This window comes from Lycorma delicatula, chromosome 8 (genome assembly GCF_047948215.1).
Source record: "Lycorma delicatula isolate Av1 chromosome 8, ASM4794821v1, whole genome shotgun sequence".
NCBI classification, from domain to species: Eukaryota; Metazoa; Arthropoda; class Insecta; order Hemiptera; family Fulgoridae; genus Lycorma; species Lycorma delicatula.
In genome coordinates, this window is record NC_134462.1 from 100,449,548 (window position 1) to 100,465,095 (window position 15,548).

Genomic DNA, 15,548 nt, shown 5'->3' on the forward strand with positions numbered 1-15,548 from the left:
ATTTGTGTAAGTTAAAATTTGAGATAAAATTTGAAAATAATGGAGGCGTTGGAGATTTACACGATCAGGTTAGACCCGCAATCTAGTTCCGCTTTAGATTACAAATAACCTGTGGAGTTACAAGTAAAGAGCCCTCCTCGAACATCCACCGGAACCGCTTCCGTCGGCCGGAAATATTGGGAACTATGAAAGATTCTAAAGATCTTCAAAGTTAGGACTTTTTTTATAATTTTACAAATACTGCGTACCAGTAGAAAATATTTTATAAAAATATTCTACTAATTCAATTCTGTTAATAAACTACAAATTTAATTGAAAAAAATTTATAAGAGAGAGAGAGAGAGAGAGAGAGAGAGAAATATAAAATAATTAAGACTATGACTATAGGCCTTTATTTCACTCAGTTTTGTTGTACGAGCAAGTCAAAAGTATGGAAACCCCTCAACAACTTTAAAACCGTTCTAATAGAATACTGTAATTTTCAAGATAAAGTATCGGTCTACTATTTTACCTTTTGACGAAAAATAGAATTTCAACCCCTTCTTGAAGGTGGCCCAGGTGTTGAATTATTTTAAATGGTAACACCTTTTCTGTGTTACATCATTTTAAAGGTCTCTTTAAGGCAATACAAATGGTATAAACAAAAAGATGGTACAGTCTGTACCCAAAATGGCGGCAGGATAAAGTCTGGATTTCGAAAATTTACTAAGTTAATTGTTTTTTGCTGAATTTGTTTCTGTGCTACCTGCTTACCCTACTATCAACATCTCACTTAGTGAACAAGAAGAGGGTCATACTTTTCAATGATGAGGGGTTGATGATAAGAGTTAGATCGTATAATAATGAAGTTTGAGAATTGTTTAATGCAACATTTAATAATCGTAAACCTATTTCAAAGGATACAGTGTCAAAAACCACGTAACGATTTGAAGAAACCGGGAGCGTTTAATAGGGGAAAACTAGGAAAGCCTAAATCAGCCACAAATAATAATAAATCGTTAAGAGATTATGCAAGAATTTATTGAGAATCCTCATTCCTAAGACTTCAGCACCACTACCTTTGAGTAATGAACGACCATCGATCTATAGATCCAAACAGTTATAAAGGATGGACGGGTGGCGGGTACTTGCTGGATAAAGCTAACTGCTGTCCTTATTTAATTAAATCGACGAGATAAATTTTTAATTTATGACGCTCATATATTTTATTATAAGATGAGGTACACCTATCCATTTAGAAAATATATGACATGTGAACGGCTGGACCCAAAAGCAAACTGTGTAATAGACCGTGCTTATACCGTTCACGCAATTAGGTTAGCTCCAGGAGCTATTAGGAACAGTTTTTAAACTGTTTCAAGGTACAGTAGCCCTTCGAGGCACGGGCATTCGGGCTCGTGCTTTAGAACGACCAAATAAGGTCGGTGACGAAGAAATGCTAGTAAATCACAGTCATAATCTCTTCCGAACTGGGCGAAAGTTACATCGACGTCATCTTGGTGACGGGCGATCTGGTTAGGAGTACCAGCAGTTGGACTGTGGCCCGAAGCCGATATTGGATCGCTAACCTAAGGAATCTGGATCAGGAGAGGCTGAGGCGCGAGTGCATAGCTACGAGGATTGGAGCGGCGCATGGTGGAATTCGTGGACGAGCGCTTTGGCCGGGCCATCAAAACTGGCTGCGACAGAGTCCTACGGCGGCCAACGCCAATGGACGGAGTCTTGTGCAGTAGCCAATCCGCTGATCAATGAGTGTCATGACCCCCGCTTGTGAGGAACCGTCTGTTAACCGTAGTCGGAAACTCGGAAAAAAGTGGTGGTCCTCTCACCTTAGCGTGCTGCGCGCTAGTGTTAGATCTACTAGGACACGGTACCAGCGTTAGGGCGGCAGTAACACCCTTCTCTGGTGTGCAGGCTGTGGAGCCGTAGTCATTCACCGGATGGTTCCTCAAATGACACTGAAAAAGACACCAGGGACTGACCAGCTTGACTCTGATATTTTTCACCATCTGTTGCCTGTGATAAGAGGCCACTTGGCAGACTGCTCTCGAGATGCCTTAACTGGGGTTGCTTTCCGACTTGTTGGAATACTTTTAGGAGGATTCCTCTTAAAGACTATGGGCTGTCAATTGTATATGGTATACCAAGGAGTCTTTGAAATGACCCCTTACGCGGTACCCGTATGAGCGCATAGGTTGGAAAGATATAGAGCACTTACTAATCTAAATTTAAGGAATGCCCAGCGCAGAATTCTAATTGTATACACTGTTTTTTTTAACAACCCCCTACGAGGCTACCACCTTATTGGGAAAGGCTCTCCCAATCGATTTATTAGTGAAAGTTCGGGCAGCCATGTGGAAGTTGCAAAAAGGTTGGGAAACCGAAGTATGTGGGATGCGGTTTCGAGTCGGACGTGCTCCGGAGCGGAACTGTGATCACAATGCACCGGATCTAAATTTCGTACAGTCGCCCATCTCCCGCTTGCGGAAAAGACTTCAAAATCTCGCGATGGAAGCATGACAGCGTGAATGGAACACCACGACTAAGAGAAGGCCTTTGTATAATTTTATACAAGACTTGTGGATACGGTACGCCTAAAGTTCATTTTTAAGGGACCCAAGTTCTCACGAACCATGTAAATTCGAAGCAATATCTGTTCAGGTTCCGCCTGGCAACTAATGAGCTGTATGTCTGCGGGGTGGTCCAGTCAAATCTACATATGATGTACGACTGCCCCGCTCTTGTGGGGAGCCAAAACTCGGGCCAACCTGGAACTCAAGGTGGAAAATTCGCCACTCACAACCGGCGAGTCAGTACGGCATAAGCCGCATTGCCGGACCGTGTGGGAATTCCTTGACGCAGTTGCGATGTTCAACCGGCATCAATAGTTTATTTAAGGGAAGGCTCTTGCCGCATTGTTGGAAGAAGCTACCTTCGAAGACCACCGGCCACGTCGGTCACCGACCATAAGCTCTAAGCGGTTATAAACAGTAGACAGGTACTTTCTATCATACAGCGACCAAGGTGAGGCAGCGAATTGCTGTCTTTTATTAATCTAACTGACGAAATAAACTTTTATATTTTAAGACTGTTCATATATTTTAGTATAAACGGGGTGCCCGTACCCAATTTAGTAAATATATGACAAGTGAACGGCTGGACACAAAAACAAATGGTGTAATATAACGTGCTTACACCGTTCACGCATTAGGTTAGCTCTAGGAGACATTAGGAACCAGTCGCGTAAACTGTTTCAACGTACAGTAGCCCTTCGAGGCACGGACATTCGGTTTCATGCTTCAGGGCGACCCCGAATGAGGTGGTGGCGGGAGAAATGCCAGTAAACCAAATGACTTTCATAAGGACGGCGATTACAAAAGGGTAATAAGTTCTGTCGTATCAGTAACACAGTAAACCGCCTAAAAATGTATTAAAAAAACCTCAGCGTTATATTAGCCTTAAGAATTATTTTATATTATTGTTATAATCGTTAAAACAATGTTTTCACTAAACATGAATTCTACTTGCGTATTCTTTTTCAATGTAACATATCTCAATGTTACAAATTATTAAAAAGAAAAAAGTAATAACAAATACAAAAAATAAATGGTTTTACTTCTACTTGAACGGAAGTTTATCGAAAAAAAAATAAAACCATTCAAAGATTTACTAATAAAGTCAAAATTCACAATTCTACGTAAATAAGCATAAAGCAAAACAGCATTAAGCGTAGCAGACAAAAGCTACAAAACAAAACAAAAAATAAAACAGAAAAAATTAAATTTATAGGATAAACTCACGGAGTAGTAGGAATGTTACTTCCATGAGTTGATGATTCGGAAATTTCTTCTTGTGACATTTCCGGTTCCAGCAACCTAAGACAAAAACACCATGTACATGATACACTTCCTGTGCAATTAACTGCTATACAGATCGTGAAAAATACTTTTTCACAGAATAATTTTCGCTATAATTAGTAGTATTAGATCCGAATCGGTGGCATAGGATCCGAGATCCCCGTCTTATCACAGTATGTTTACACCGGAGCGAAGAACGGACATCAACGAAGGAACCACCGGATAGATTGTAACCGGTTTACGCAGCGAGCGACTAACATTCGGTTTGCATTCGTCGATGTTATATCTATAGTCGCATTTTCTAGAAATCATTAAAGTTCCCTCTCTTTTAAGCTCACTTCAGTGTAAACCGGGTTCAAGCGCTGATCATAAACGGGTTCACCTGCAATCAGTTTGTTCGAACCTATTTTTCCATCAATTTAATGATTTTTTGTTTTGTTCTTGCGTTTCGTGAGATTTTGTTCTTCCGTGCATAATAGAGCGTTCCTACGAAAACACTTTACTTTTGACGAATGCAGTACGCCCTAGTCCATGTAGGACCGTACAGGCCAACAATACAAACTTACCGACAACGACACGTTTTAATAAAATTCTGAAACCCAAACTTTTATTTTTTTTCTTCTACACCCTTTAATTTTTCACCGTACACTAACAATGGATCCGCCGTACACGAAAAAGCTACCCGGTGTTAATCGTTACTTTCCGTAATAATATCGGGGGGAAAACCAGCGTTCCTAGCAGATACCTACGTCGAATGCAGTATTGCTCGCTAGAACTATTTTCTATACGTCTGTTTGCACAGATGTTAATCGAATAGGTCTGAACTAGCAATAGCGAACTGTAGAGAAGTTATGCTCGCTTATGCTCGTTCAGTCGCGTTTGTTCCGTTCGTTTCGTGTAAACCTACCTTAACACCTTTGCAATAACATTTGTTTTTTTAACTACCGTATTTTCTTTTCTAATTGTTTTAATCTGCGATTCAAAATAAAATAGATTAAAAAACGTATCGTAGTTCAATTACTATTATTGAGGAAGAGAAAAACGTGCATACGTTTTACAACAAGCGAATGGAAATGTTAGACTTACGTACATTACGTACATTCCATTAAAATTATATGTGAAACGGACGATCATTTTTTTAAATTTTAGACGCTCAAGTTAGGTATCATCTCTTGAAACTGAAGGAAAAGAGTAGGCATTCGTTTACTTTAATTGTTTAAACCCCAAGTATGTACAATTAAAAATTAACAACCCCAGTAAATTGATTTCATTACCTATCAATGCGTAAAGAAAAAAACTCGAAATGCTGACGTAATATACAAATTTTAGTTAACCGTTCTCTACAGAATTTTCATCACACCAGTTCATACACACTTTTGGAACGGAAAATAACAGTAACATATTTTTATTTTTTAGAGACTGTATGTAAAAGAATAAGTGTGAACACTAAATAACTAATTTTAAGAACTTATAGTATTATTTATCAATAATCTAAAAAATTGATTTTAATTTTGTCAATTACAATTAAAATAATACATACTAAATATCACGTATAAAACAAAAAAGCCACACACAATTAATGTAGAACATAAATATAAATATAATCATACATTAATATAAATCCATAAAAAATGTCCCAAAAAGTAAAAAAAAATAATTTTGCCACTATATTTAAAGGGTTCGAAGCTATTCAACGGTTGCGTCTTAGAATTATTTTTTGTATCTGGAAATAATATAAAAATTTGGATTTCCATTCGCCGTATCGAAAAAACAGCGGAGATTTGAATCATGCCAACAGGGTATTTTTAATACACTTAAAAATCGATGAAACGTCAAAGTTTTTCGTAACTTTTATTATTTGCGAGATTCCAATGGTGATAAAATTGAGATCAATACAAATATTACGCGCGCACACACAATTTTTTTTTCCCCACTTAAGCAAACCGATAAATAGAATAAATAGAAGTTCTACTATGCCAAATTTCAAACTTTTTGGTTTTTTATTTCTGTCGAGTTATATAGATAGATATTTCGAAATGGATAAGACTATCAAAAAAGGATTTCAAGGAAACCTAAAAAAGTTTTACTCTTTTATACTTTAATTTATATAAATAATTTATCGGACACAGTTTAATAAACTAAAGAAAAATTACTCACAAAAAAATGTTTCTTATATCACCGATTGATAATAGTACATTATATAAATAATATCGTTTATGACAGTATGAAGGAAGAAATTAATACAAGTACTTTACACATATTACACTCTATACGTGTGTGTGTGTGTATATATATATATATATATATATATATATATATATATATATATATATATATATATATGGTTATATAAGTGTTGCATAACAAACGGCACACGATTATGAACCTAAACGTGACCGGATTTTAAGTGCATGTACCTCATTAAGTGTCACACGACAACAAAATCTTGATGCTTGTAACATTTTTTTTTAAGCTGCATAACAATACTATACTCCAAACAACCTACACAAATTATCATTAGTAAACAAATACTACTGTTATTCTACATATCTACAAACAGAAAACAATTACTTTTTTTTTACAGTTTCAATACGAATAATTCTATTTAATCCCGAATCACTTTAGCAAAGATAAAAGGTTATGTTGTTACTTACGGAATATAAATACACCTACTTAAACTGTCTTATCTGGAAGCAGGAGTTAAAATAACTAATAAATATAAAGACAAATACTACAATTTATCAAATGAAGATAATTTTCATTCAAGATGATAACGTCATCTTAGGTTTCGCAAACTGTAGAACATCACGTTTATAAAAGAGGATGTAAAAGAATTGTTTTTCAATCTTCACATGCGTGCCCTTTAATACGCTAAGAAAACATTAAGATGAAAAACCCTCTAATAGACTGAACGACAAAAAAAAATATTGCGGCAACTCTGTGATTTCACCAGTTTGAAAAGCTGCAAGATGATCTGTGAAAAAATTTGATATAGCACCACTTCCTTGTGTGCCTATAAAATTATGTATACACATTTTTTTTTTCAAATGAAACGTACATAAAATTTCATTTCATTAATAACTTCATTAAGTTTTTTTATTGTTTTTATTGAATTTTTATCGTAAAAGTTTTTTTACAATTATAGGTTAAGTTATTAATAAACCAATAAATTTACATTAAAAAAAAATAAAATAAAAAAAGAGATAAGTCTGATTCGAGCCGATGTGCCTTCCCCTTGTAAGATCCAAATATTTTATTAATTAAAATTTTATTTGGCTGTAACTCTGGGACCGATTAAAATAAGAACCGCTAATGATATACGAGGTGCTACCCAAAAGTTCAGGGAATTTTACCATAAAATAAAATAGCTTACCATAACTTATAATTTCCACCGTATCCTTCAAAGTAATCCCCTTGGGCATTGATACAATGATCCCTTTTCCCGTAATTCCATGTATCCCTGGAAGTTTGCAGGTGTAACTGTTCGAAGCACGTTCTGCGTTTCTTCCTGAATCTCCTCAATTGTGTTAAAACGACGGCCTTTCAATTGAAATTTTATTTTCGGAAAAAGAAAAAAGTCGCGCGGGGCAAGGTCAGGCGAATAGGATGGTTGGGGAATCACTACACTCTTTTTGGAAGCCAAGAAATTCGGAACGGCTAGCGAAGTGTGCGCGGGCGCGTTGTCATGGTGCAGAACCCAGCTGTTGTTACCCCACAGATCTGAACGTTTGCGCCTAATGCTTTCACGTAACCGCTTCAAAACTTCACAATAGAACATCCCATTGACAGTTTGACAAAGAGGAACAAATTCCTTATGGATAATGCCTTTGATATCGAAAAACAATCATCATGGACTTCACGTTGCTGCGAACTTAGCGTGCTTTTTTTGACCGCGGTGAACTTGGCAACTTCCACTGCGACGACTGCTGCTTAGTTTCAGGGTCATACCCGTACACCCATGTCTCATAACCGGTTATGATGTTGGAGATGAAGTTAGGGTCATCTCTTGCTGAATTTTTCAATTCACAACAGACAGCTACACGATTTTGTTTCTGGTCGCTGTTCAACAGTCTCGGTACGAATTTTGCAGCAATGCGTCTCATGTTCAAATTGTCCGACAAGATGCGTTGCATATGACATACCCATTGACATACACTTGTAGCATACACCCATACGACATTTGTACGATTGCACAAACATCATGGATTGTTTGCCTACGATCTGCAACAATAGCTTCTCGCACTTTCGCGACGTTTTCCGATGTTGCGCTTGTCGATGGTCTTCCTGAACGCTCATCGTCATCGTTTGTACCGCAAAAAAGTTTTGCTTTTACTCATAGCATTGTCACCAAATGCTTCCACAAGCATGCGATGGGTTTCTACACCAGTTTTTATAAGCATAAAGCAAATTTTATGCAGGTTCTTTGCTCTTTAAAATCTGCCATTTAGAACTTCGCCGAAACAGTAAAACACAACATTACACAACCGCACGAAAGTCAACAATGCACCCTCTTAGCGTCACAGCTGTTGGAACACTGATTCACAAAACTGTTAGCCACATCTAGCGGCAGCAGGTCGTACCAGCAATGGTTCGTGCGCGAAATTCAAATTCCCCGTACTTTTGGATAACACCTTGTATCGTTGAAAAGCTCTCAATGAGGGCATATTATTGCAATTAAAAAAAAGGCCAAAATCAAAATGATTTTGGAATTTTTTGGACACTTTTGGTTCAGTCGATTGCAATCAAAAGGGGAGGTGTACAACTAAAACACTAGACTGTTACAACAGTCTTAAATCGAAAATTTCAATATCCTAATCGTTTTTGAGTTATGCGAGATACGTACGTACGTTTGAACATATCTACATATGACCCTATGTATCTACGTACGTACATATTTCGGTATGACGAACAGACGTCACACCGTCAAAATGCATTCAGAGATGGTCAAAATGGATATTTCCGTTGAAATCTGAAAACCGAAATTTTTCGCCATCACAATACTTCCTTTACTTCGTGCAAGGAAGTAAAAGTAATCATCTGCTGGTTAAGTTGAAAATCAAGACGGAGAGTGCGATAAAATAAAACTAAAACAAGTAGAAGATAATTTCAGATCGGTGTAATCGTTCAACTTCAAAAAAAGTAAATTTTCTTTCTCGATACTTACCGTATGTACTTTTCCTCGATTACTAAATATAAAATTTCACTTTTATTAGGCAAGTTTTGTAAACATTTAGGTATAGAATTAAATATGTAACGATAAGGAAAAAATTAAACAGAAATTTAATATCTCGAATGCTTAGTTTTATCATTAAGTTTCATTTGCAAAAATGCTAAGCATTTTATTGTGAACAAAGTGACACTTAGTTTTGAAAATACGTCAACAAATAACCAATTAAATTACTTATTAAACTATTTAATAAGCTATTAAATCATGTACTTGATTTACTCGTATTATGCTATTAATTTATTTACTATTAATTATTTTGAGTTATTACTAATAATGTTATTACTATTTTTTTTAATTATTTTCAAATTAATATAATTTTGAAGATAATTACCTGAAATTTTCCAACAAAAATTTACTTGCAGAACAACAAAAATATAATTTTAAGATAATTAACTTTGATTTTTAAATTGGCATTAACTATTATGATTGTTTTACAAGTCAACAGCACCAAAAATTGCAGAAGTCTCTACTTTTCTGAAAGAAAGTCTTACCCGATGAAATATTCCTGAGAGTATTCATTATTTGATTAAATTCATTCTGGATTCTCAAATTTAGGTCGTCAATACCGAGGACGGATTAGAATAAACAATGACCCCATTCTACAATTGGGTCATTATTTAAGACGGGTGATCTGACAGGCCACTTATTTACTATTAATCTTATATATACTCATATATAAAAATGAATATTTGTTTGTTTGTCTGTTTGTCCCGTATGCATTCCTATACCAATCACCCGATTGCGATGAAAATTTCGTGAGTTGTGTGCACGCCCGTGAAGATTTCTGGATTAGTTTAGACCCGCGGGGAGTCGAGATATTTCAAAAAATTGTATTTATGGATGGTCCGGTTTGGCTCATATTCAGGATATGAACTAGTTATGTGAAAAGTATTTTTGTAAAAAAAATGGACCCGCTACGTGGCATCAGGGTAGAGATATTTCGAAAAATTGTATTTACGGTCCGATTTGGCTCATATTCAGAATATATATTATTAACGTAAAAAAAAAAAATATTTTTTTAAGGGAAGAAGGGCGAAAGGAAAGAGAGGAAGGGGTGAAGATTGGAACGGGAAAGAGGGAAAAAAGGAAAGGTTAAATTTTGTGATGTTCCGTAATGTTCAGTTTTTTAATGTTTTATCAAACTTTCAATTGTGTTCGTTTAATCTATATATATACAAAATGGATAGGTCGCGGGTGGGCAGTATCGATTTATCTACTAATATATATATATATATTAAAAACACCATCGTTAAGTGGGGACCAGGGCGATACTGTGAATAATCCCGTTCGGAGCCAACGAATTGACTACTGATTTTTCCATGACTTCTATGGGACCATGCTTTTAGCACCTTCTAGGGACCGAGAAATGGCAGCTTATTTAATGTGGACTCAATCAGGTGGTGATTGTACGGAAGATTTTGTTTCCTATGAGGGTGTCGTGCAAAAAGCCAAACCAACGAATAACACTACAATGTCCATCGAATGAAACCGGTTTCTCCTACTAAAGATACTACCAAAATTTACTACTGGTTTCTGGTTTTTTCTTGTGCTGTATGTTTAACGCTTTCGCAGTCGCTGATTTTAAATATGTGATCGAGATATTATCTGCCTACATATAATAATATGTTTTTAATCTAAAATTCCACATAATATACGAGGCGTATCCGGAAAATAAGTAGTTTCTTTACTGAAAAATATACAAATTTCAACACAATTTTATTATGTGAAAAACCGTATTCTAAACTACTTTTCTATACAATTTCCACCATTATCAAGGCACTTATCATTTTTTTTTTTTTGTTTGTGGGCGAAAAACCGCTTGGGCGTTATCATCGCCCGGTAGTTATTATTAAAAGCGTAATATAACTCCAAAATAATAAGCTATACAAGGCACTTTTCATATCTTTCCATCAGTTTTTTCATTCCTTCCTCAAAGAACGGCGTCGCCAGTGAAGATAAACACTGTTGCAGAGCATTCTTCATGTCGATAACGTCGTCGAAGCGCTAACCAGCAACGGACCGCTTGAAATGGAAAACACGCGGTATACACTCGGCATCAAGTCAGGAATATAAAGGTGGGTGCTTCAATTGCTCTCATTCTAACTGTTCAATCGGACTTTTGAAGTTTACTGACAACATCCGGACGAGCACTGTGCGGAAGCAACAAAATTTCACGACTGAGCATGCCTCTCCTCTTGCTTTGGATTGTACGACGCAATTGTTTGAGACTATTTCAATAAAGCAAAGCATTTATAGTCAATTCTCGGCAAGAAGTCGGGCTTAAAACTCACTCTTATCCCAGAAGACAGTGATTTTTCGTGTTTAAATGGTGCTTTTGAACTTCTAATTTTCAGAGGAGTGTCCCCCCCCCCCGTTCCGTAGACTGCTATTTGGATTCTACGATGAAGTGTGGGTCTCGTCAGCGGTCACTATATGGATCAAAAATCGTCATCATTTTCGTATCAAATAAGAAAAGACCGAGCAATCTAATCGCTTGGTTTTGTAAATTTCCGTCAACATTTTTGGCATCCAATGAGAGCAGAGTTTGCGATAGCCTAGGTTTTGTGTTACGATTTCACGCAGAACTATTCGTAAAATTTCGTGGAAATCAATACATAACGAAGAAACTGTAAATCGTTGATTTTCTTTCATTTTCTTTCACTCGCGTAACCAAATCGTTGCTCACAACGAAAGGGCGCCCACTCTTCTGCTCGCGTGCACATTATTGCATCCCTCACTGATCTGCCGCTTTCGAAGAACCAATCGCTCATAAACTTCGCTATTTATTTATTCACTACTTAATTTCCCAACGAATATAATACCGGTTTGAATTTTTCAAGTTTAAAAATTGGACAACGGCCCTAATTCCACAATCGTCGGGATTCTCGATCGACTAACATTTTAAAAGATGTTTAACTGTAAACAAACTGTACTTGTAATGGCGTCTATCGAAAACCAACAAATGAGAGTGTGCGGCGCGCATCCTACAGCTGCGATAGCAGCGTTGTGGCGGTAATAGGATTACTTGAAGAATAGAAGGATACTACTTTGCGATAAGCATCGTATATTCCAACGAAACACAGATTTCTGCAAAAACAGTTAATTTCAAGAGGATAGAAAAATAACGAAGCAGTAAGGGAATGGAAATATTAATTTTTATAAATAATTAATTATATTATTCCGCTAGGATGCAATTCGCTAAACTACTTATTAATTTACAGTTTTAATATAACACTAAATGAAATTAAAACGACTAAGAAAGAAGCTAAACAAATAGATTCAGATGCCCCTAGAGATAAATAAAAAACTAACTCGGGATTTTAACCCTTCACTAACGTCCGATTTAACGTCATTGCAATTTTACTTCTCAACATTTTCCACGGTTTCATCAGAAATTCTGCATCCAAATTTCATTCATTATTCTCCATGAAAAATTAACCAAATCAACAGAGCACGCTATTTCGACAGAAAGGTTAACTAAAACGAATTTATACTATAAAATGCACTCTTGAGAACAGCGATACAAAAGTATTTTAAATCAATCGGTACCTGAAGTTATTTTTCTAATCAGATAAAACTAATTTGGATTTAGTCCCGTCAATTTTGGATAAAATTAATCTGGACAATATAATTTTCAAAATAGATTCTACGGATCGTCAGCGTATTGGATATACAACGAATAAATAATAGTAATGAGGTAAAGAAATTTTCTTCGGTTGAAGCTATCAATGAAATGGTAATTGACTGAAAAAATTATAGTTCAAACCAAGCACAATACGTCATACGATTCTGGAAATCAGCGAAATTTCTTATAAGAAGCCCGTGTCTATTCTTAGGAGGAACTACGGAAAGTTTTTAATCTACAAAAAAATGCGATACTGGAATTCGAACCCGCGATCATTCGGATGAAAGGCCAAGACGTTATAATTTCGTCACGCAGGTTAGCGCTTATGCTTCGGCGGCTCTTCAATATCTTAAGGAATAACAATTACAAGGGATGTGATTTAAGTAAGTTTTCCCATTTGCTAAAAAAAATAGTTAATTAAGAAAAAAAATTAAATCAAAATCTCTTTTATTACATACGAAAGGCAGTGTTAAAAGCGCTATCTTTCGCCCTTACACATTCCTGACAGCGTTTAGTTTAACCACTTAATTGTACACTTTATCCGGTAAAAGTCTAGTTTCTAATTAAAAAATCGAATTTTTCAATCGACAGCTTGAGACTATTCAGGTTAATGTGTTTTGAAGACGATACCACGCCTTTAAAGATTTCCCCAGAACAAAAAATTGCAAATAAGAATTGTCAAATCGGATAAAGCGGTAGTCGTTACTTTTCCTCGGTCTCCTAACCGCTCAAGAAGAGTTTAATGGAAGCAGTACTTTAAATCGAAGCTCACAGCGAGGGAGTGCCCCATTCCGTTGCCAACATAGACATGGCTGATATCAAAACAGTGTGATTAATAGCTCGGGAATAACATCTCAAAGATATGAATCGCCTTTTACACTTTCAACGAAAAAATAAGGGTCGGCAATCCTTTATTTACGATTCCACACCGAATACTAAATTCCAGCTACATTAAGTTCCTTCTCCATAACTACGAAACTACGATAGAATTTTCACGGGACCGATAAACATAACTGTGGCGATCACAAGATCGTTTGCAGCGCATTTCATCCGCCCAAGTGAAACCAACACCTGCTTCAAAACGAATAAAGCCCTCACAAAATTTCACCCATCTGTCAAAATCATCTTTAAGAAGTGTACGAAGTAATCGCATCTATAAAACTTAAATATTCCTTTAGAATCGATCTAGATTTTTTCTTGGTATTTGAACCCTAACCACAGCCCTCTGGGTGACGTTTAAAGATTCTTCACTAACTTTCTTCATAAAAAGTTGTTTATTTCTTTGGCTGTGTTCTAGTGATTGCCTACGGATCCGATCCGTTGGCTCTATTTTCTACCGGGTTGCTACACATAAAGCTCAACTCGGGGCCGCGATTCTTAACGGTTTACGAGGTAAGGGTTCATTTATCTTCTTAGCAGGCAAGTTCTTTTATATTAAGTCATTTAACAGTACTATATATAACAAATAAAACACATAATCGAACTTCGTTAATAATACGTATCAATTTATAGGCATATTATTAAAACGTAATAACACAACTCTGAGAAGAAAAAAAGGTTCGATCAGCAAAAAAAAAAACAAGTTCAAGGTTTCCCCTCGTATGAAGGTGACAAGAATTTAGGGGAAAAAAACAATAAATGATTACAGTACATTCAAATAAGTAATTAACATCATTTAAAAAAAAACTATAATAATCAATCATAAGTGATACCAGACAAAGGTCATTTCATAATTCTTGTATAAAAAAAAATACGAATTATTCTATTTTCGCATGTAACAAAAGATGTTTTTACGTAACATGTGTAAAAACAAACTATTTTTTACACATTAAAAATCTGATGAGTATTTACCCATAATCGACCCGGTGAAATTTAACAGTTTCCTTTGATTTTAACTCCACTACCTCCTTAATCGCATTGTTTCCTACTTCAACATTTTCTATCCTTCTACATAAACAGAGCGTGTCGTACTTTCGGGTTAATGACATTTTTCAATGCTCCCCACTCTGCACGAAAGTGAAACCGTACGACGTTCCCGATAAGATATTAATTTTCCTTAGAAAAGGAAGAATGGAAGCTGTCATTAAAGGTGAATTACGTTACGGAATAAAAAGACAGTAGAAAAAATTGTAACCGTACGTAATTTGCAAATATTTTTTTAATAAAGATTTAAATATAAAAAATTAAGCCCCATATACGCCTTAATTTTGTAATCTAGTTAATCAGTAACACGTGCAAGAACAGATCGATATAAACGTAACATTTTACAAGCTCGCTATCGTGCACGATGTAACACGCAGATCTCTTCCGTCATACGACTGTAATTCAAGCGCTGAAAAAGATTTTCTAAATATTTACAAAGACATTCGTACTACAAAGAAACTAAACTCGATTTCTTTCTATTTCCGTGTTCTGAAAAACTAAAAAAAGTATTGCCGTACCGCAAATGCGCTACAATAAAATAATATTAATATATACAATAAATTTTGGAGCTCGACTTCCCACTATCCGAGCTCTTTTCAACCTATTTTATAATAAACAGAACAGAATAAGAAATTCTGAACAGAAAATGTCTAGCTCAATGAGAAATGATATCGTCGTTTTCTATTTACTCCTCGAACCAACAACCTTACCGTCATTGGAAACTTTCGAATAACTACCCTACAACCTTTTCTAATTTATCCCAACAATATTTTACTTAACCTGCAATATCAATAATATATATACCTAAAAATAAAATTCACAACAAATTTTGAAAAGGTCAAAATATTAAATAAAACGACAAAGTAATATACATGTATTTGGATTGATCAAGTACCTCGTCAAAAAACAAAAATCA

General features: G+C 35.7%; 1 protein-coding gene across 2 annotated transcripts in view; it reads right to left on the bottom strand.

Moving 5' to 3' along the window:
- Nucleotides 1–15,548, bottom strand: part of AdipoR (adiponectin receptor) — an 88,152-nt gene that overhangs the window by 57,473 nt on the left and 15,131 nt on the right. Inside the window, exon 2 of one of the 2 annotated variants that reach the window (XM_075374122.1) lies at nt 3,801–3,875. The exons of the other annotated variant lie outside the window; for it this stretch is intronic. Within the exon in view, the coding sequence (XP_075230237.1) occupies nt 3,801–3,875 (75 nt within the window). The remainder of the gene's footprint in view (nt 1–3,800; nt 3,876–15,548) is intronic. 2 annotated transcript variants of the gene reach the window in all.